This window comes from Aethina tumida, chromosome 1, assembly GCF_024364675.1.
Source record: "Aethina tumida isolate Nest 87 chromosome 1, icAetTumi1.1, whole genome shotgun sequence".
Lineage (NCBI taxonomy): Eukaryota > Metazoa > Arthropoda > Insecta > Coleoptera > Nitidulidae > Aethina > Aethina tumida.
The window spans coordinates 1,154,567-1,178,975 of NC_065435.1; the positions used below are offsets into that span (position 1 = coordinate 1,154,567).

General features: G+C 33.0%; 2 protein-coding genes across 2 annotated transcripts; both read right to left on the minus strand.

Annotated features, from left to right (window-relative positions):
* Nucleotides 1-3,296: 3,296 nt before the first annotated feature.
* Nucleotides 3,297-15,290, minus strand: LOC109601116 (chromodomain-helicase-DNA-binding protein 1). The gene is made up of 13 exons (XM_020017337.2): nt 14,671-15,290; nt 13,023-13,114; nt 10,047-10,287; nt 9,884-9,987; nt 8,373-9,294; nt 8,043-8,321; nt 6,734-7,981; nt 6,219-6,677; nt 5,037-6,166; nt 4,881-4,977; nt 4,710-4,822; nt 4,398-4,655; nt 3,297-4,343 (listed from the first exon to the last, which is right to left on the minus strand). The coding sequence occupies exons 1-13, from the start codon at nt 14,677-14,679 to the stop codon at nt 4,127-4,129; spliced, it is 5,169 nt and encodes a 1,722-aa protein (XP_019872896.1). The 5' UTR covers nt 14,680-15,290; the 3' UTR covers nt 3,297-4,126.
* A 103-nt stretch (nt 15,291-15,393) lies between these two features.
* Nucleotides 15,394-23,802, minus strand: LOC109601124 (SHC-transforming protein 1). The gene is made up of 7 exons (XM_049961873.1): nt 23,287-23,802; nt 20,734-20,804; nt 20,429-20,663; nt 18,068-18,231; nt 17,660-17,925; nt 17,365-17,597; nt 15,394-17,303 (listed from the first exon to the last, which is right to left on the minus strand). The coding sequence occupies exons 1-7, from the start codon at nt 23,374-23,376 to the stop codon at nt 17,175-17,177; spliced, it is 1,188 nt and encodes a 395-aa protein (XP_049817830.1). The 5' UTR covers nt 23,377-23,802; the 3' UTR covers nt 15,394-17,174.
* Between the last annotated feature and the right edge of the window lie 607 nt (nt 23,803-24,409).

Consider the following 24,409-nt stretch of genomic DNA (forward strand, 5'->3'; position numbering starts at 1 on the left):
TATATTGATGTCGACTCGAATTACTGCACGTTTATCGTGTAAGTCAATTTAAAAATTAGTTTTATTAAATTGTTACTGCGTCTGAAAACTTCTGGCGAGATTACATGGAACTTTACTGATGAAGTTTTTGTTTCTAATTTATTTTATGTCTCATCTCGTTTGATCTGGCCTTCCTCCACATTCCCTATATCGTTATCAGGCAGTTTTATATCCATGATTTTGTCTCCGAGCCGCAATTCCGTCTTTTTTCTCGTTTTCCTTGTTTAGCCGGATTAATCAGATTCATTTTTATGTAAAATGTCTGGACCGTTTTCGGCTCGTTTTATGTGTGTGTGTCCAAAAATATCTCCTAATCTTATTTTATATCCAATAACTAAACAAAATTTATTAATCAAAATCACATTTTATTGACTACACCGATATGACAACTTGTTATTTACTGAACACGTGCTTCGATTTTAATTTATTATAATTAAATTTTAAATAATTCAAGTAGAGAAAAATTATGTATAATAAATGTATTACCTTGGAACGTACGGCGATTTCCAAACCTCTTGTACAGTCTTCAAAACCTGATCGAGCTTCAAAGTTTTGTGACGCCTGTGCACCAAACCTAGACAGGAAAATCACATCACAAAAACAAATAAGAAAAAAGCAAATCAAACAAATCACTGAACGAAATTGAATTAATTGATATGGATTAACTGAAAATAGCGCATTGGTGGAGTTCGTGGCTGTGAATAAAATAGAATGCTGGGGTCGATATTTTGTTGACTTGACTGATCCATAATAAACAGAGGCCAGCGTATTTAATAACCGGTGGTTGTACATTGCGTTAAAAAACCTAAATCCCAGTTGATAAGGTTAATTTCGGCTAAAAAGCTGAATTGACACGTGCCTAATGTACGTTTTATTGTTTTAATTGATTAGTTGACACACCATGCGTGGCCACGCTTAATAGATTTGATTTGATTATTTTTAGGCACAATTGAGTCATTTGTAGATTTACGGTTCAGACAATTTGTGTGTTTGTCCGCCACGATCTCCTGATTGCAATCAAATTGCTGTTCGAAACGAAACGGCAGCAAAAACTAAAGGGGGTAGGTAATAAATGTATATCTTACCTGCGATGTATTTCGTTAAAGTGGTATTCGAGGTCCGTCGGTGTGAGGGTTTAAACCGGGTTGGATTGTAGCCGCCGCGACGCCAAATAAGGGCGGAGGGGTGGTTAGGCGTCTTCTTTCTCCGCATACAAGTCCTTATTGAAAACGAAGGCGACAAGCAAAACACACACAAAGGACTCTGGCGTGCTTTCTAATAAACGAATACTTTTATAACAAAACAGTTCGGGCGTAGCTCTTTTTTTTTGCAACAACAATTCCTCTACATGCACGCGAAATGCTCAATTAATTGTTTAATTGCATTTTTGCTGGATCAACGGAATCTATAAAATTTAATTTATGTTTAAAGTTCGCTTTGTACCTTTGCGTTTTAGTTGATTTTGGTGTGAGATTATTAATCCCTTAAATAATTACAGTGGTGGCCAGAGCAATGGCACAAAATTTTGGAGGATAAATGGATTTGATTCAAATTTATCTTCTTTTCTTATTAAAACTTATTTAATTATTGGTCGAAATGAACGTGTACAAAAAATAATAATTCAACGTGACCAAAATCAATAGAAATAAGAAGAGATGTCAAAGAGTTTCGGCTAAAAAAGTTAATCTTTTCCCGTATTATTAGAAAATTAAAGGAACTGGCGAAGTGTAGCTGTTAGTTGAGACATTAAAAAAATCGATGACTGGGTAATTCGAATGTCAAAAAAACAATCCAATCTTATCGTCAACTGAAATTAAAGCCAAAGTATAGGAAATAGAACTTTCTGAAATTAGTTCAAGGACTGTGAGAAGAAGGTTAATGGGTAGGGGTTCGTTTGACCCCATATTTACAAGAAAAAGCCTGGTTTCTACAAAAAATGTGTCCAGTTTTGACTTGTTCGGGATAATATTCACAGGATCACATTGAGGATGACTAGCTTTTAGCATTTATAAAAAAATGATGGTTCTGCTTATGTTAAACATCCTACAGGGACAAAAATACACAAAAAGTTTGTTATTCCTGCAGTGAAACATGGTAGCAGTTCAATTATACTATGGGGATGCTTCAATTCTTATGACATACACCCCTTTAGTCTGTTTTATGTATATATAAATATATAAACAACAATTTACTTATATATTTTGAAGAAATGATACAAAGGGTACCCAACAAAGTATTAACATTTTTTAAATTATGTATAAATTATTTAATAAATATATATTTTGTAAATATTTCTATGAGCAAGCACATTGAGTATCTATTTTGTTTAAGACTTAATTTAAGTAGAAATTATTTTGATTTAGACAAAAAAATTAATAAATGTAGAAATAATATAGCATAATTATTTTCAATAAAATATAATATATTTTGATTGCATGTAATTAGAGGGGTGCGTTTCCTAATTAACAATAAATAAATATGTGTCTTATTTCTCTGGCCACCACTGTAATTTTAAAATTGAAACTAAAATATAATAAAATTGTTTTGCTAGCATATGTAACACATAACATATAATAGTAATAATAATAATAATAATAGCTAAGTGTAATAAGAATCATGATATTCAATTAAATCTATGTTCTTTTATCTATTTTAATTGGAATAAAAATACCTCACTACTGTTGTATTCACTCATTTCCTGTTGGTTTAATCACTGTTTAATTTATTTGAAATTTACAATTTAGTTAAACTTGTTGAGCCGAACTTTATAATTACAGATACCGACGGTGATAAACTGAGTGTTGGGTTTTGAATCTTTTCGGTTATATTTTGTCGTATCAGGCGGTACATGGTTCTAAATTAGTTCAGTTTCTAGGTCCAATCAATAAAATGAAAAGTTTTGGAATGCATATAGATAAATGGGATTCGTAAGCTTCTCCACCAATATGTGGGACAATGGAAGCTATTCATAACACTAAGTCCTTGAAATTAAACTTTATTAACTTATCGATCGAAACGAAAAAAGTTTTCACTATTAACCGAATTTTTTGTTGTTTCGGTAAAGTAATTAAATTCTTCTTTAAAATTGTGTGGGCAATTTATGGTCTACAAGTATCACAATTAAAGTGATTAAAATTTCCTGTTAATACTGGTTTTATAATTAATAATGAAATTGTAAAATGTAATTAAAATAGTAAAAAAAGTCGGTTGTTTCAGAAGTAATTTAATATCAGGAAAGGCACAAGAAAAGCATCATAAAAAATTATATGTATATTTATTTCAAAAACAAGAATCAATTTAGAAATAACACATTTAATTTGTGTCTATTTTCATACCCTATATACTAAATTTGTTTTATGTTTACTAATGTTCAGTCATTTGTACAATAATTTTTTTAGTGGTCTAAGACCGTCAGATTTTTTAAATTACAAAAATAGTGAAAATTGTAACTTGTTTGTATTGTAAATTAAGGGAGAAGGAAGCAAATCTACTAGAAAAAATGTCATAAAAATTTTTAAGATGATATATGTATTATAAAGTACAAAATAAATTAGTGACTGGCAAAAATAATAGTCGATATTAATATCAAAACATATTTATCTATGTATGTACACAAAGAATATAATTACAGTTGTTGGTAGGCCAGCTCTTCATTACAATTTAACACAGCCACCTTTACACATAAAAATGTACATCATATTTATAAAATAATTGGTAATCAAAAAAAAAATGCATTCATCTGAAAAATCATCGAGAAATAAACGAAATACTTTATTTAAATAAAAACATTCTCAACAACTTCTCACAACGAATTAAAAATAAAGAACAATATACAAAAAAATCAAACGTACATTTAAACATGTACGTTATTCAAGAAATCGAATAATTTAAGTAATCTATTGCGTTTACGTCACGCCGGTGATCCCCCGAAATGTACTGAATGTCTTGCAGTGTCCGGCCGGGCAAAATTAACATCACAATATGGCCACACTTCCAAGTCTAATATCACGTTATAGCCATTACATTCGGAGCCGGATCACCAAGCGGCATAAACCAATTTCCTTTGTCTAACATGTAAAACCAAAATTTATTGTTGTCGGCGGTACTCCTCGCGACGGTAGTCCCTCTCTGGGGGACGCCAATCTCCGGGCGAGAACCGGTCTCTGGGGAACTGTTCCGGTGGGTACATGGCCGGTGCGTTCTGCAGATAGCCGCCACCTGCGTAGTACATGGGCCGACCGCCCATCGGCATCGGTTCTCTGCCCCTTTGATAGTTCCGCCAATCACCTTTCATGTCAGGAGATCTGAACGAAAAATTACGTTAACATCAACTTTTGATTTAAGTTTTAATGGTTTACCTTTTATCGGAGCGTTGGTAGTCCCGGTCGTTCCTGTGGTAACCGCTGGAAGCTTGGCGAGGATAATCTTGTCCTCTGTACCACTGTTTGTCCCGGTCTTGATATTGAGGTTGGTCGCGAAACTGTTGAGGTTTTTGTGAACCACTCGGCTTTCTGTGCCTGTACGAATGGTAATCGGGTTCTTCAGCTTCGACCTCCCTATCCTTTTTTCGTTCCTTCTCCTTGTCCTTGTCTTTTTCTTTATCTCTCCTGTCTTTTCTGAAAATAAAAATAAAATGATATTTTGCCAAACTGGTAATATTTAATACGTACTTGTCTGAGTGATGTTTCTTTGAACTCTTTTCTTCTCTGTCATCATCGCTTTCATGCTTTCTTTTGTGTTCTTTATCTTCTTTGTTCTTTTCTTTACTTGTGCTTGCCCCATCCTGAACAACAGAAATTGTCAGTCACATACTTCTCAGTAATAATAATAAAGCAACAAACCTCTTTTCTCTGCATCTGTTTGACGGCACCTTTGTACATCTTCTTCAGCTGTTTGTCATCGAACTCGGTAAACTTTGACACGAAATACCACAGATTCCTGCAAACAAAAAACATTTAATAATAATCCCCAAGCAAACTACCTTTCGTGTCACTCACGATTTCCAGGCTTTCTTTTCGGATTCCGAAGTGTAAGCCTCCAGGCAAGTGTTGATTTGTTCGCCGATTTGGATCAGACACGCAGTCGTGTTGGCAACTTGTTCGTTTTCAGGAAGAGACTGGTCTGGGTTGTCTAATGCCTTCAAAGCCTTTTTCACCGGCCTCATTTTCTCCTTGCATTCGTTGAAGACTGCAGGATCTAAGTCGCCTAGTACGTCCAAAGCACGCGGCTCATTGTTGGCTGTGAAATGCATAGGACCGGCCGCCCGTTTCTTCTTTTCTTTCTTTTCACGCTTCTTGGCCTTCTTGTCGTGCTTCGCCAAGCTCGTGTCTTCATCCTTGTCTTTGTGGTCCTCGCGTTGTTCTTTGTTTTCTCTCTTTGGTGTCTTTGCAGGTTTTTTGGATGAAGATGTGGCTACGGATTGCAAGGTACTTTGCGAGGTAGATTCGTCATTGGAACTAATATCATCGTTCTCAATGATTTCCTTAGTCAGCGCTTTGGTCTCCTTAACTTTCCTTTGTCTTTTTGGTTTCGACACGCCCTTCTTTTGATCCAACTGTTTACGTAGGATCTTCAGCAAATACTCCGATCTCGATTGTAGCTGTTTGGCCTGAGGTTTCTTGTCTTCATTCAAAAGTATTTTATCACCTATTCCCAATGAGGGATCAAGTTTTATTTGCTCCCAAGACCCCATTCCGTATATGTAAATGCCTTGAAGCAATTTGGAATCCTCCACGCTGTCCCAGTCAACATCGAAGTGGGCAGGTTTTGTCCTGGCCTCTAAAACCCACCTACTCCTCTCATGTGCATCTGACGGCAGCACTTCATCAAGGGGTGCAAGTTCTTCTTCACAAGCCATCATAGTTTTGGCGTTAACAGAAACGCCTCCAAGCTTGAAAGAAGGACCCCTCAATCGCTTCTTGCCTTTGCCGCCAGAAGTTTCCCCGTTTGTTTCGTTGTTTTCCTTGGTTTGTTCACTCAGATACGCCCTGCATCTCTCGTGCAACATCTCGCCGAGCTTTCTGAGTTCAGCCAAAGGCTTCTCCTGCAACTCCGCGTCACAAGCCACTGCTTCAAGACGCTTCAGAGGCGCACTGAATTTTTTGTAACTCTTTACGAACCGACGAATCTAAAAAAGTATTAATTCAGTAATTTGTTACAAAGTAAATATGGTTGTTTACCTCTGCATCCGTGAAGTTCTTGATCTTCTCCCGATTATTGGCAGGAGGTCGACCACGTTTCCTGGGACGCTCCTCGTCACTTTCCTCGCCGGAATCGTTCGAGTCACCAGATTCATTTGCGTCTTTCTTTCTACGTTTGCGGCCTTTGCCTTCTTCGCCATCGCTTTCTGAGTTATTGATTTGCTGCAGGGTCTTCCTGCTACGTGGCGGCAGATACAAGTCTTCCATTTCTTTTGATTTTTCTTCTTCCTCGACTTTCTTTCTCATATTCTCCGGGATGATTTCATCCCAGTCTTTGCTTTCGTCGTCGTTTTGGTTTGTGGTGACTGGTGATGGTTCGGTGTCTTCATCGAAGGCGGCGAAGCTGGCCACTTTGAAGGCTGACAGCAGTTCGTCGCCCGCCATTGTTGGAGCCTCGTCCCTTGTCTCAGCTCTCCGAAGGATTTCATCGATATCACACTGGAAATATATTTTTATTATATTAGAGGAACATAAAATTTAATGGTGGGACTTACGTTTGGTTCCTCGTCAACGTCTTCATCTTTGAACAATTCCTCGGCACCGAATTTCAAGATGGCGGTGAGATCTTCCTTGTTGAAGGGATTTTGAGTGGAACCGCCTTTCTTATCCAGTACCGTTCTACCGGTGGTGTCCATCCGTTGAATGACCAAATGATCGAGAACCATCTTTTGTTTGGCACGTTCGACGATTTCTTCCTCCACAGACCTGGCGGTTACTAATCTATAAATGTTGACTTGGTTCTTTTGTCCTATTCTGTGGGCTCTGGCCTGAGCTTGAAGATCGTTCTGAGGATTCCAGTCGGAGTCGAAGATGATCACTGTATCGGCGGTGGCCAAATTGATACCCAAACCACCGGCACGTGTGGATAAAAGGAAACAAAAGTCTTGAGATCCTTCAGCGTTAAAATGATCCAACGCTTGACGACGCATTTCACCTTTAATGCCACCGTCCAAACGTTGGAAAGGAAAATGTCTCAGCTGCAAATATTCACTTAGGATGTCCAACATGCGAACCATCTGAGAGAATATCAATACGCGATGACCGGTTTCTTTTAAACGGATTAAAAGTTTGTCTAAAAGCACTAACTTCCCTGAGCCACGCAGAAGTGTTTGCAAGTGGTCTTGCTGCGAATTCATGTGTTCGTATTCGGTGGGTTTGGTTAACAGAGCATGATTGCAGCACTTCTTCAGCTCAATCACGATGTTCAAGAACGTGTTCGTTGACCCTTTCACCCCTTTCCGCAATGCGTTGTAGTTCTTGGTCAGGATCCATTTGTAATATTGCTTTTGGATTGAGGTCATTTCCACTCGAAGAATTTGTTCCACTTTGGCAGGTAGAGATTTTTCCACATCCTTCTTTACTCTTCGCAAAATAAATGGTTCTAACTGTTTGTGCAGCTTTCCGTAGCCTTTAGTGGCGGCACATTCGTGTTCCTTTTCGAACTCTTCCCAAGATGTAAATTTGGAAGGCATGATAAAGTGGAGCAGAGCCCACAACTCCTTTAGACTGTTCTGGAGTGGCGTACCCGTAATTAGCAACCTGTGATTTGTGTCAAACTCCATCAGAGCCTTGTACAAGAGTGAGTCGTCGTTCTTCAGCCTGTGTGCCTCGTCCACGAGTAAAACTGCCCAACTTATGCTGCCGAGGAAAGCCTTGTCTTTTAAGACGATCTCATAGGTCGTCAGAATAGCGTTGAACTTCAGTCTTTTTGATCCCTCGTAACTCCATTCGTACTGTCGTATCTGGATTAGAATTGAAAGTTAGTTAGAAAGGACACTTTCTTTAGAAGATAAAAATACTTACAGTGTCTCTGGATTGTACGTCGCCAAGGTAGGTGACAATGTTAAGATCCGGAGCCCACTGCGCGAACTCACGTTGCCACGATGTCATTGTCGACAATGGCACTACGCAGAGGAATGGTCCATACAGTTGTTGGGAATGGAACAGATAGTTGATGAAGCATATGGTCTGAATAGTTTTACCCAATCCCATTTCATCAGCTAGAATGACCGAGTTTTCTTTCGTCCAACTGTGGATCATCCAATTTAAGCCGTGGATTTGATAGTCTCTGAGTACCAACATCTGTAAATCGAAATTAGTAATCTTTCATTAATTTTAAAACGAAATACTTACATTATCCTTTCCGGTCATGTAACTGGGTTGCTCCTTAACTTCGTGGAACTTGGGCCGATGTCTCAAAACTTTACAGTGTTTAGTGGGTGTTTTCGTTGAACTCTCTCTTTGATTGAACTCGCTGATTTTATCAGGCCATTTTCTTTGTATCAAAGCGGAATCCTCCCACGTAGACTCGGCGTAAGGTAAACTTTCCCACTTAATAAAGTAGTCGATGCCGTTGTCTGGCTTGTTAAATTTGGCAATAATTCGTTCAACATTGTTGAAACTTTTTAGCAGCTCCTGACTTAATTCTAGTTGACACTCGTAGTACTCCACGTCTTCGGGTGTGGCATAGCGTCTCCACTGATTGATCTCGACCTCCTTTTTAATGTAGTTTTCTAGCTTTTTCAAGCCCTTCACCTTTTGTTCCTTTAGCGACTGATCAGACTCCCACGTGTTGTGGATGTGAGCCCAATCCTTCCACTTAATGAGGTACTGATCTTCAGTACTGTCCCTGTCGTTGGGGTCACACCCCTCATTCGGATCTCCGTTCTCCTCCACGTAATAACAAGTAGTTATATTACCCGTAACACCTTTCTTGCCCCTGCGCATACTCAAAATCTTTTCAATCGTTTCCGATTTCTCCTCAGGTACCATTTCGATGGGCTCGGTGTTGTCCACCTCCAGCAAGTCCTCCGAATCCGTCTTATCTTCACTGTCCTCCTTGTAGCTGACAGTTGCAGCTGCACGCCTGGACACCGTCCTTTTGTTGCCGTCCGAATCGGCGCTAGACTCATCCGAGCTGTAACGCGTCTTACGTTTCGGAGGCGGCTTCTTGGGCACCACCCTCTTCGAACCGAATCTTTTGCTCGGCGGTGGCTTCTCCACGTCCTCTTCCTCGGATTCTGATGAACTGCCATCGTTGTATCGCCATTCATCGCTATAAAACATATACCACCATCTTTATCCGATTGTAAATGACACAATTAGAACATTATGACTACCGGGTTCTTTATTAATTTATCTTGAAATCTTGTTTCAGTTCGTTCTTTCACATTGTTGTTCGAAATAATTAAGGGACGCCTCAATTCTGATCGAATCTGAAGCAAAATGGGGGGACAAGGGGGACAAACTTGAGATTCGGGAACCAGCTGAAATAAGTATAACTAGGATTAATTTGATATCCAGAAGCTTTCAATCAAAAAAACCCTTTTACCTCTATAAAATTATAAAAACAAAAACTATCAGAGATTATTTCGTAGTATTGTTTGTTATACATATTTAAACGTTAGGCCAATAATTTATAAACAATATTATGGTTACAGTGATAAATAATCGTCGATATTTACACATACCGTAATTAATATTATAATCTTGTTTATAAATATTAAATAAATTTCCTGTTAAGAATAAACAATTAATCAGAACTTTAGGCAACTTGACAACAATAGTTATACCACGAACTAAACTGAATATTAAGCAAACATTAAAATTGACTGCTGTAATAAAGAACGAGGTGTGATTCTTACCTTCCCCTTTTGCCACTGGTCCTGTCTTTCGCCTGCAACCTTTCTGGCTCTTTGCGCGACCTACCGGACCTCCTGATACTGTAAAGGTCCGGATTCTCGTCCCACTGAAAAAATAATCAGACATAGGAGTCGCATTTCTCAGTTGGTGTGGAATTTGACCTACATCTTTTGACGAACTGGACCGTTTTCTCTTCGGCTCGGGAGAGGAAGCATCATAGTCCCCGATATCTTGGTCGTTCGTTTCGGGACTGTTATTGTAGTCGGATGTTGCGGCGGGTGTGGTGGTCGTCACGATCATCGTCTCATTTTGGACGTAGCTGTTCTCTTCCTCCTTCTCCGACTGCTCGTTGTCAGAATTGTTGTCGCCGCCGCTTTCTGAACCGCTCGAGGAAGACGACGACCCACTGTCGGGACATACGTGCGAATTAAATGAGAGTTATCTCCGATAATCCCGGTTTAAACATTTTTTTTTATTGGATATAGTAGCATGTGAAATAAATAATTTATAAAGAGTAACGACATTGGTTTTATTTAAAACATTATATAGTATACCTCATTTTAAAACGAGTTATTTATCATATTATTATAATCTTATCTCCCTACTACTCAAATACGAAGTAAAACCATTATGTGAAGGTCAAAATTTTGTATATTCTTAACGGTTTATTAATTTGTTAGATAAATTTGTTTTTGTTAGTTCACGGATCGTGTAAATTTGTGCTGGATATACATATAAAGTATATATTAATTTACATATTACTAATAAATTTCTTTACTTTTTATATAATTCTGAAAAATAAGTAAAAATGTAATAAATATTTATTGGAATAATGAATTGCTACAAAAAAAGTATAGATATATACACTTCTTAAGTTTAACTATACATTTGAATGTCAGCTTATATTTCCTTTAATCTTAAAAATTATGCCCCTTTTAATTGATAGATTTAATGTTTTGTGCAACAAAAAATTGGAATTACATTGTAGAATAGATAACAATGAAAAAACAATGTTTAAATGAATTTTAAACAATCATATGAAAGTTATATTTTAGATACAAATTATTTTTTCTGTTTAAATATGTATAATCCAATATTTAATGATCAATAGTAGCACAATAAATTAAAAATTTAAAAGAGAAATGAATCATGTTTCTTCTAAAATTGCGTTTGTAGATTATTTATTTAATTAATAATCAAACAACAGTTTGAAACTTAAAAAAAAATATGTAAATAGCAGTTCAGTATTAAAAGATTTATTTATTATATTTACATAAGAACATTTAATAACCAATTATCTATGTTTAAAATTATTTCTTAAGATTAAGTTTTCTTGTTATTTTTAAAAATATATATTTAAATTATTTTTTATGCTTATCAAATATTTAATAATGTAATGAAATATTTCCACTAAATAATTTATTAAAATTATAAAAGGGAATTTGAACAATTGTTTGTACTTCTTGGAAAAATACATTTCATATGAAAATATTAATAACAAAGCAATAGTTTGAAACTTATTTAAAGAACCAAATGATTTGTATTAATTAAACATTTGTCTATACATTTTTAAGTAAAAAATGCTCCATATAAAAATATTAATAATTAAATAATTGTTTGGAAAATATTTAAATAACAGTTTAGAAAGCACTAAAAGATTTATTATATTTACATAAGAATTTTTAAAATGATATTTCAAGTAGCCAATTATGTATGTTTAAAATTATTTATTAAGTTTTTATGTTATTTCTAAGAATACAGTTTTTTTCTGCTTATCAAAATCTTTAATAATATAACGAAATATTTCCACACAATAATTTATTTAACTATTTTATAGTTAATTCTTAAACAATTGTTTGAAACTAATGTAAAGAGAAATTTAAATAGAATTAAATGATTTATCATACATATAAAAAATATATTTTAAATGACCAAATCTAAGTTTAAAATTATTAATTAATTTTATAGTACATAATGAAACTATTTATTCTACACATCTGAATGTATAAAATCAAATACTTAATTTTATAATATTAACGACCAATAATATATTAAAAATATAAAATGGAAATTAAACATATTTCTAAATTTTTTAAAAATATTAATAATCAAACAAAGTGGAAGGAAAGTGTAAAGGATTTTAAAACGTACTAAATGATTTATCATATTTATAAAAAAACTTAAATATATTTAAATAATCAAGATTATGTTTAAAATTAATAAACAGGAAAGATTTTGTATGTTTATAAATATATATAACGAAACTATTTTTTTATATATCTAAATATATAAAATTAAATATTTGATTATGTAATGTAATATTTCCACACAGTTATTTAGTAAATATACAAAAGGAAAATTAAATATATTTCTAAATTTTGTTTCTATTTAACTATTGCATAGTTAATAATAATTGAACAATTGTCTGTACTTTTTGAAAAAAAAAATATATTTCACATGAGAATGTTAATGACTGGTATAAAACTTCTTGAAATATGTAAAGACCATTTAAAAAGTACTAAATAATTTATCGTGTTTATATAAATAACTTACTTATGCTTAATCAACTTTAGGTTTAAAATTATTAATTAAGAAAGATTTCATGTTACTGTTATAAATATGTACAACGAAACTATTTTTTCTACATATCTAAATATATAAAATGAAATATTTGACTACGTAATAAAGTATTTTCACACATTTTCATTTATTAAATATACTATAGCACAGTAAATAATTAAACAATTGTCTGTAGTTTTTGGAAAAAATATATTCCATATGAAAACAATTTATAAATACATTTTTTTATTTTAAATAATCATCAATTGTTATCTATATAAAAAATTAATTACTTACTAAATATATCTATATAAAAAATGAATTTAAACAAATCATTTCTATAAATAAAATATTACTCTTACCAAAATACTAATGCTATATATATATATATATATATATATATATATATATAAGAAATATATGAACCAATAAAAATATTATATGGGCTTTAAAAACCATAATATTTCCGATTAATTGTTGCCCCCCATTTATTAAGAAAAATATTTACTTACCTTAATTGCTCATTTGTTTAACATGTATAAGTAACATACACTAAATTAAAAAATCAATTGTTGTTCTTACCTTTCTGATCCTGAATTATTTGACGAGGAGTCACTTTTGCTTTCATTATCAGATCCAGAACCAGAATTATCTGAATCTGACATCTCGCCAGTCTGAAAGTATACGAATATGTTTAACCCCTGTTTCCAACTCAATAGAAGATTGTTGAAGCTAACTTTTGTCTAAAATCACTATGATACAGCACAGTCACCAGAGAAATACCTTTAGGTATACAGGCAATTAACATGATTACCTATAAAAATGTTTTAATCTAATTTTGATTCCATTTACTTGGGCATTTGTTAAGTTATTTTTGTATAAATTTACAAATCAGTTACAGATTAAGGCACATAAATCATTTTAATAGAAAAATACTGAAATTTTTCAATAAAAGTATCTTATGTGCTGAATATTTTTGTGTCATCCTTGTACAAAATTACTCAAAAATAAATAAAAAGTACTAATTATAACGGTGAAATTACAACATCCAAAAAATTTCTTGTCCCCTTTTTTATTATTTTATACAAGAATTTGTAATAGAAAACATATTACCCAAGTACGTTAAATTATATAAAAAAAGCAATAATAATAACAAAAAATACTATAAATACTTGATTAATTAAAGATATTTGAAATATTTTATTATTCCAGCCACATACCTTAATTAGCCCAACTCATATTGTTCTACCCCAAATATAAATTTACAGAAAAAACAACATAAATCATAAAAATAATGAACTACCCCCTAAAAAATACATTTTAATGAATCAATTTATAAGATTATTTTCAATTATTACACCAAAAAATCTTATTTAAGGTTCAGCAACAGTGACAAATTTATTTTTTATATAATTTATTATTGAGTTACCCCATATGGTTGAGGTTATGTTAATGTAAACATACCAAAATTGCCCCAAAATACTCAATGTTTTTCATTAATACCATGGTTTTTAAGGTACAAGCATGTGAGGAACGATTTGTTTTACATAAAAAACGCAAATTTTGAAAGAAAAACGGCAAGGTTCGAAAGGGGGTACTTCTTTGTTAAGGTTTATTTGCTAAAAACTAACAAGTTTATGACTATGAGGTGAGTGGATTTGAGTTATTAATTCTGGAAATGAAGTAAAAAGGATGAAAAAGTTGTGATTGAAGATGAGGATAATGTGGAAGTGCATAAGGAGTAAAAACACCCCTTAATTTGTAAAAAACTGGTAAAATATCAAGTGTAGAGGTTCATTTTACATCTGAAGGTGGAAATGATAAAATAAGCATGAAAACTGGACAAAATACGGTGAAATAGACGAAAAAACATCGGAGTTTTGTGGTTAGGGAGGTTATATCAGCGGGAACTGCAAACTTTGGCTTAAAATTGCTAAAAAGGGTCCATCTCAAAAATCGAAAATTCCGGCCTTAATAGATAAAGGAAAGTCCAAAGAACGTTCCTGAACAATAAAATCGGTGGAACACGGCTTCTGAGGGGGTTATTTTGCTAAAATATTACTTGTAAACAAATATAAAGCAGAGAAAAAGTTCTTCATATGTTAGTTTTAATGGAGCCACGCCCTTGAATTCACATTGAGGATGGAGTTGAATAACACAGAAAATGAACCAATGAACGACATAAACGAAGAAACAACCCTAAAACTGTTAAATAAATGGCTAAACTTACCTCAGGCATCTTTTTCACGTTGAAACGGCTATTTCTCGCGTAAATTACTGTGATAATTGAACGAAAATTTTTATAAATACGCGTAAAACATCCCTTAATCCAGTCATCACTGTTTTACAGACGCAAAGTCTTATAATAATAAATAATTAAAGGTTCCCAGCACACTTCTCAAACAACAGCACGGACCGACGCCATTTTGTCCCTCGCACAGAAAGCAAACCTATATTACGGCGAATTGTACAATTAAAAGTCGACAAATAAAAACGGTTTTCAATCAAAACCAAATGCACGATCACTTTGTAGGTTAACAATCGAGGAATCGGCGGAAAACTAGGGTTAAGTCGGTGTTATTACTGTCACATTAATCGAATACGTCTGTTGACCGCAGCCATATTGGATTTTCGTACTACATCGACAGCGTAGTCAAAATGCGCGAACGACTCGTTACGGAAGAGCGGCGCGGGGTGGGGGGACTGGCCGAGGACCGCGCGTTCAACTACACCACGATTTCGGTAACGTGACATCGACGATGACGTCACCGCCACGCCGTTATCGTCTCTAAAGCGCGCGAACATAAGGCCGACATTCGTTCGCGCCGTCGCCAATGCGGGAGACGACTCGGAATTCGCTCTAAGTCACTTCTGATCCAATCGAAACGTACGTACGAACGAACGCGCCGTACTTCCGTTTCCGCGCGAAAATACGAAACATTTCAAACGACACTTTTTAGAAAATATCATTGTATTTCAAGCAAATAATACATATCTCGGCACAATAAATCACAATTTTTTTTTCAAAGTAACGGCGAACTTTTTCCATTGCAGAAAATCGCTCTAATCATATTTACATGCATGCAAAACCGACTTTTTCCATACCAATAAATTGAAAATAAACCAGTTTTTTGTACTCAGACAGGCTTTTGTGCTTTAAATATTTTTATCCAGGTCCGTTTTTAATTTATTGAAATAGAAAAAATTATAATTTTGTGCGTTGGCAAAATTTACAATTAATATTAAAATATATCAATTTGAATAAATAAAATATTATATATACATACACATATTTAATACAATTCAATGACTAACATGGCCTTAATATTATTTATTTATGTTGTTACAATGCTTATAGACATAATCCTATGAATTCTTGCCGGTATATTCAAGAAAAGCACTTGGATAGGCACTAATATTGTAATTATTACTTAAATCTCAGTCAGTTTTTAAACAAGTTTAGCTTTTATCAAAGCCCTGATTCGTTCCAATGACTACAACCACCACAACACATGAATCTGATCTAAAAAATTATTCGTTTGACTAGAAATTTCAATACTAAATTGTCACTGTTAAGAACAGTTTTCATAAGGCAGCACATATTGCTCAAGCATTGTTAAGAGAACATTCAAATTGGTCATAAAAATACCCAATATTACATCAATTTTTCAGTTTCAAAGTCACTTCGACTCAAATTAATTCATCTTTGAGAGTAATAATTATAATATTTAAGCCAGATCAAGATAAAAGATTCAATGTCATTTTTATTCTAATTCTCTAAAACATTTGGGTCAGATCAAGAAATTATCAGAGATTCAATTTCATTTTAATTCAAATTATAATTCACCTAGCTTCATTCTCTGTGGTTTGAACTAACAGTAAGAATTAAAATTTTCAAATTAAATTTATGATTTGTGCACCTATTTCTATGATACTCAATCAAGGAATAACTGAAGTTTAAAAGTCATTTTGATTCAAATATAAAGTCTATTGTATCATTATCTATAGTATTTGATACACAGTAATAATTAAAATAATTGGATGGCATTGATGAATAACCAACCATTATTTTCTATATCTATTTTTTTAAGTTATATAGTATATATTTCAGTGTTAAGTATGTACAAAATATTTTAAGTACCATTGTGATAAATTTTAAATTAAGTGAATTTTCAAGATTCACTCAATTAAAGTATAAAAAGTATTAGATAACAACTATTTGATTCGAGGTAATGCCACAATAAAGATTAAATATTGTTTTATGATGTATGTTAATAAAAAAACTCTATTACAATATATCATAAAAATATACCATAGCTTTTTAAGAATTAATAAAGAGGATTTAAAAATTCAATTGAATAATAGGATGGTATCTCTTCCTTCGATGTTCTTGAATATGTAATAAAATGTTTTATTTTAAACTATGGAAATAGTTACTATTTATATTTATAACCTAATATTGCATTTTGTCTTTTAAATATCAAATTCATGTGTTAGGCATAAAACATAATACCTGATTATATTACAGTTAAATATGTAAATGTCTTTTAATTCACTAATCAATGAAATAAATCAGGGTAATCACACTATTGTAAGTTTATGTTATCATGGAATGTTTACAATTTGTTCACTTGCTAAGCTTGTTAATTATATAACAAAGTATTCCAAAATTACATATTGAAACACTTTGCTCAATAAATAAAAATAAAGAATGGATAAGATATATTCACCATTTCAGGAAGACCTTACTACTTTATTCCGAAGCACAAGAGCACTCTCCGCCGATATTATGGGTAGAGCGTTCTCGTAGTGATACTGAATAAGATGACTAACACTGTTGAACCTTTTGTCTTTGGTGCGCACCTAAAACAACAACGACAAACAATAACGGACAAGTTCGAATTCAATTCGACTAAAAACTTACAATTCCCTCGGGATCGATCAACAGCAAATGTTTCTTGTTGTTGTCCTGCATGCCGGAAAGTACGAACTGTCCGGCAGTGTTCATCGATTCCCTGACGAGAAAATCGCCGTCCTTCACTAGCAGCCTTTCAGCCTCCGCCCTGCTGATGGGGCCGTGGAACCATATTTCGTTCTGGAGCTGCGACAGGTGGTCGTTTTCCACTGGCCGGTTGTTGAAGCCACGCGTAAACGGCTCTGTAACGAACGGTTGCATTTGAAACGAATCTCGAACAACCCCACACACTAGTAATACTTACGCATATCGAAGACATCCCGGGGCGTCACCACGGTGTCGTTGACGTAATCGTGATGAGGATCGTGTGCCAATATGTCCGAGTTTAAGTCGATGAGGTTCGGGGTTTGCACGGGAGGGAGGGTGGTGAATGGTGGCACAGATGTGGGTAGTGGCGGCACCGGGGGCGGGCCCACATCTGGAGGAACTTTACCGGGCAGATCGTTGTAATAGTCTTTATCCGCGTCGCCTCCTGACGAAGTCGTCGGATGACCCATCGACACGGCATTCCTGCAAAAACACCACCATGTTCCCAATTGGTTTTACGGTTATACTCCATGCTGAATGCCAACCAAAGCCATGTTATGCAAATTTATGTGCCATGTTTTCATATTTTACATAAATTTACAAAAAGAAACACCACTCGACTTACATCAAGCCTACTTTGTTGCTGCTGAACTGCTGGAAACGTAGTTCAAAGGCTTGTCCTATTGTTGATATCACATCTTTGGCCAAACCGCCACCGCATTCTAGTACGTAGCAGGCTCGTAAATCGTTGGCCCCTTTCGCGATGTACGCTACAAAGTCCAATGTGTCCTACACAATAGAAATTACTAAATATTACTTAATGTGTAACATTTACAATTTAATTTTAATCATAAATTAAAATATACATTATGTAACTTTAAGTAGCAACAGACCACGTCTAGAAATTTTCAACATATTTTGCAATTAACTGAAGTATGGACAAGATAAGAAGTATTAAAAATCACTATATAAATAGTTTCAAAACAATAATAAAAAATTTAATAGAAGATCTTCATCGAATTTAAGTTTATTGTTAATACATCTTTCTACAGTCTTTGCTCATGTTTTGTCTAAATGAAGTTGGATCATCCATTACTATTTTGAACCTCTTCTATAAGTCATCTTTATCTAATCTTGTTTTTATTTTCATGCTCTGAAGTAGTCAATTAAAATAAATTATAAATTAAAGATTATTAATTACATTACTAGTACTGAAAATATTCAAATAAATAGTATTAGATCAATGAATAATAATATATTTCAAATATTATATATCATATTTACTGTAAATGGAGTTGATTCACTACTTCTTTGAACCTCTTTACAACATATCTTTATATATAGTTTCATGCCGTCAAGTACCAAACTAAAGATTGAGCTCTTCAATTAAAAGTATTAAGTAATTGTGGAAGAACCTCATCGAAATTTAAGTCAAAGATACATCCAGCATCTTTCAAATCTAAAAAATTTAAAAAAAAGGCTGAATTTGAACCTCTCTTACATGTCTATCTACTATTTCTTTATTCTCATACTTTGAAGTATTAAATTAAAACGTCAAATTTAATCTAAATATACTTGATGATTCTCTATTATAAACACATCTTTATCTATTTCACTATTTTCATGTTATGGCGTATTAAATTAAATATTTTTCAAGAGTGTCAAAAGAATAACAGAAAAAATTAATAAGAGATTATTTTCAAAGCTGATCTTTCAGTAGGCACTTCTCAAATTTAGTACAAATGAGCTAATCCACAACTACTTTGAAACTCTCAACAACATTCTGTATTTTTTTATTATTATTATTTATATCATACTTATTATTTCGTTATTTTAATGTTCTTATGTAACAATTTTCAAAATGCAGTATTAAGTTAAACATATTTAAATACTATCAACATCAACAGTAAGTAAAAATTCTTAATAAATCTTTTTTAAAACTTAAGTTTATTGTTAACAGCATCTCAATAGATATTTCTCAAATCTAGAGTAAACGGAAAATCTGTAAGACATCTTATTCTTTCATCATCTTTATTCTTTAACAAATTAAAAATTGAAGTATTCTATTAAAATAATTATTAAATTAAACATCTTTAAATTCTTTTACAACAATAATGTAATGATCTTTATTGAAACTAAAATTGGTCCATAAGGCAAATTTTACAAGAGATATTTCCAAAATTTAAGCCAATTGTAACACAAATCTTAAAGCAGGTCCGCCAGAAGTATTCATGATCCGTCATTGCATAAACCTCTCCTAAAATACGTTTACCAAATTTAATGTAAAGATTTGATTCACTACTAATTAAAACCTCTTTTACAACACATCTTTATTAACTCTTTGATTATTTACATGTCTTATTTAAATTGTATAAAAACAATAATGAAAGATCTCCAATAAAATTTTAGTTTATTGATATGACAGATCTCTTTAACAGATCTCTCTGAAATTTAATGTAAATCAATGAATGACTCACTATTCATTTCAATATGTCCTATAAAACATTTTTATCTACTCTTCCATTATTTTTAAGTATTAAATTAAACAAACTAGCACAATGAATACCTTTAAACCATGAAAGGTTTTCATCAAAATTCGATTTTATTTTTAACGGAGATCTTTCAGCAAATGTTTTTCAAATTTAGTATACTTGATTGACTACTAATTTAAACCTCTCCTACATCACATCAAGTTTTTAATTACTTTCACACTCTGAAGTACTGAAATAAAGATTGAAGTATCCAATCAATTGAATCGTGCCAAGGGAGTAATGAAATAAATTGAGTGAATAACTTCCTCCAAATGTAAGTTTATCTTCAAGCAGACGTTACTCAAGTTTATTGTAAATAGATTTGATCTACTGCTACTTTAAATCTCCCCCACAACAGCTTTTATCTAATCTTTCAAAATAAATATTTGAGTATTCAAGTTAAGGTAATATTAAATTAAACAAAACTTAAATAGAAGAAAATGATGAAAACTTACGCTGTCGCCTCCGGATGCGAACGAAATTTTGGGCATCTCGTGGTCGGCGATAACTTGATTGGTCTCCAGCGACGTTAAAGTGAGACTCAGACTCGATATCTTCAAGTTGACGTTCATGCCCGCGTAGGTCATGTCGGGCACGTCGGCGATGGCTTTCAGCACTTTCTTCTCCAATTTGCGTTTCTTGTCGGCGGTTTTGAGACCGGCGGTTTCGCACACTCGATTGATGCATTCTCTGGACAATCAATGATTTTGTTTTGTGAAGTATGCGTTTTCGCGTGTTACGCTCGTTATTAATTACTTACTTTGCTACGCTTGATCTTGTTTTGAAACCTAGTGTCTTCATCGAAGCTTTCACTTCCAGGCAGCCGACGTACTGTAACAAATATTCGAATTTTTTAGTTGCAACTTACAACAATATATTTAGTATAATACTAAGAAAATAAAATAATTAGTTACCCATTATTAATTAATTAATGAATTAAATTTATTAACTAACTATATATATATATATATATATATATATATATATATATATATATATATATATATATATATTAATATGAATAATAATTAATCAAAACATTTTTAGCTATTTCGTATTTAATTTCTATTAAACAATGTTAAAAATTAACATTTTTTACATAATCTATTATTACACAAATACATCATAAGTATGTCAGATACATGAATTAAGATTATTAAATATTTAATAGTTGATGAAAAATATTGATTATAATTTATTTTTTGTCTACTTTCTATTTAAATTACAATGAACTGTGTTAACAATAAAATATTTTTATATTACTTTCTAAATTTATTATTATTCACATACAGTGATGGTCAAAAAAATAGCTCAAAATTTAATATTGTGAGATATTTTATAAAGGGATTATTTAATTCAAATTTTGTACAGTAAGTATAACAAATATGTCAATATTTTAACATCTTAAAAACGACGCAGATATTACTTTAAACGCACAAGTGGTGGAAAAAAGTATGGAATATTTTTAATCTAAATCCTATTGTGCACCTCTGAGAAGTATTAGACCGTTGCATCCGAACAAAAAACACCAAATGTTCATCAAGAACTTCTTGAAACCGTACAGTAGCGGTGGCAACAAATTCCTGTTGACGCATTGCAGAAACTATGCCTAAAAAATGCCAACTAGTGATAGGAGTCAAAGGTTACGCCACAAAATATTGAATTATTGTTAATTTTTTATAAATATTTGTAAGATATTTCATACTTTTTTCAGACCAAAAAAGTAAAAAACCTGTGAATTTAATTATCCTTGTGATTAATGGACATAGTTAACAACTTAAGATGCTAACAAATATAAGACAACATACTCAATTGAAGATACTATAAGAAAATGTTTTAATACTTCCTTTTATAGACAGGCAAATTGAAAGAATCAGTAAACAAAATCCTTTCTTGTCTTCTAGGCGAATAAAAAATGTATTAATTGAGTCATACAATCATACATCAGAGTGTTTAGTAGAACAATCAGACATTGACTGAATGAACAAAACTTACAAGGATGTATTTCAGTAATGAAATCATTGGTATCAAAAAGAATATTTGAATAAGACTAAAATTTACATAAAAATATATTAATTATCCTTCAGAATTTTGGTGAAGAGAACTTTGGAGTCAAGTCTAATAAAATAGTCTTTCAATTAATAGTTTTGATCCTCGATACAGTATAAAACACAGTGGAGGAAACATTATGGTTTGGGGTTCCTTTATTTGACATGATACAGAACCATTACAGAAAATTATTGATAAAATGGACCGTTTCATGTAAAGAAATATCATGAAAGATGTAATAAAAACATTTGTCAACAATAATTTACCAATTACATGAACTTTTATGCATTATATTGATCCAAATCATACATCCAAAGTTATCTAAAATGGGTTAAAAAATTCATATATGTGGTTCTCGCCTCGCCAAAGCAAAATCCAATTGAAAACTTATGGAAGGACATGAAGACTCGATTAAAACACTAAAAACCATCAAATTTAGATGAATTGTGGTTATTAATTGAAGAGACGTGGAATTTAATTTCAAAGGTCCCTTGCCGACATCTCGTTGAATGTATGCCTCGCTGTTTTTACAGGCGGTTATAACGAACAAAGGCTACCCAATAAAACATTAACAATTTGTTTATGTGATATACAAATATATATATAAAAATGTGTGCAGCTACACTACTCATTTAATTTGTGTCAGATATAATTTAAGTAGAAATTATTTTGATTTATGTACTAAATGAATGATGTAGAAATGCATTCCTTAATTAACAATTAATAGTAATGTGTGCCATTTATTTGGCCACCACTGTATGTCAAATGTCAAAGCATGAATTCATTAGTTTTTTTAGTTATTATTAGAGCTACATCAAGTTTTAGAAGACCAAACAATGAACATTTTAAGACGCAATTAATAGTTTTAGGTTATTTATGTTTTCCATATGAACAATGCCCATTGTGGTGGTTTCTTATTCGAATTTTACTTGTAAACTTGTATTTTAAAAGGGGCTAACTAAGAGGTTTGTACTAGATAAATAGTTAAATTAGTTTTAATGAGGAAATATACTTGGTGAGTCATGTGTTGTGACACACCCCGTATATTGGACCACATCCAAATACAAACAAAGGACTTTAAACGTAAAATAAACATCAGGTAGTCAAAAATATAAGGATTTATTGTTGATGTGGAACAACTACAACATTCTAGAGTCAAGTGAACGTCACAAATATGCAATAAATATATACTAACAGATACAAAATGATCGATAACTGTTGTGTCGTTAGAAATGGTTAAAAATAAACTTAAATAAAAACTCACCCTGACAGCATACGTGGCACCCTGTTTCTCGATCAATTTGTCGGAGTGGATCCAACCGCTGGACGGCTTAATGTTGAACGCGTATGACATTTTAGCCCGTGTACAAAATTAAATGTCGGCCAGTCGCAAAAAATATGTGGGTGTGTTCCAGCGAACGGCTCCCATGAATCCGTCCAACATCAACATCTCCTATCGCCGATGACTAGTTTCGCTTTCCGGGAAGCGTGCTCGTCGAATTTAACCCGTCCGAATGCGGTGAACGTCGTACGTTGCGCCTCCATATTTCGCTCCGTCGTTTCGCAACTCGATCTCAAACAACCTGACGTTTACCAAACACTTCGACGCACTAACGATTCCGTCGATCAGTCTCGCACTTTTCGTTCAAATCAATTTTGACGGGTTCCGTGGATTTCGGACCGCAAAATGCACGATTCTTTGTTATTGGATGCCAGCAACATATTCTCCAAGATGGTGTTGGATGAATTACGAAAACCCCCAGAACGGCGGTTCCGAGAACACCACGCAGGCGACGTTTCTGCGCAACGGTGCCGCACATCGAGCGCAACTCCTGGCGGCCAGTTTGAAAAGCGGACGTGCTCTCGACGCTCTCGACGCTCTCGGTCCGAATTGGGATTAATAAAAGATCACGATGGTTGTCCGATACGTAAATTACCTCTGGGAATCCCAACTCACTTTTTGTCGAAAATGTCCGTGAAGAAAGTTTACTTTCCACCTTTTCGTATTCGTTTAATATTTCTAAGTACGACCACATAAAATTTCACATAATTATTGACTATTCTGTGTCATCAGTAAATACGGAAATTGGAAATTAATAATATTATAGTAATGGACCAAGTTGAGAAATGTGTTAACAATATGTATTTTATAGATGAGAAACTTGTTAATCTTGCCTTGAATATGATTAATTACAACAAATTATATTCATATAACATTCAATTAGTTTGAGAAATACAAATTTTCTACCATTAAGAATATTTTTATGTTCTTTGTTTTTATCATATACTTCATATGTATTTGTCAGTAAAATAAATTGATTTGTAACTATAAATAAGTTTTAAACGATAATGGTCTAAAAAACTAAGATGAAGACTAAATGATAAGT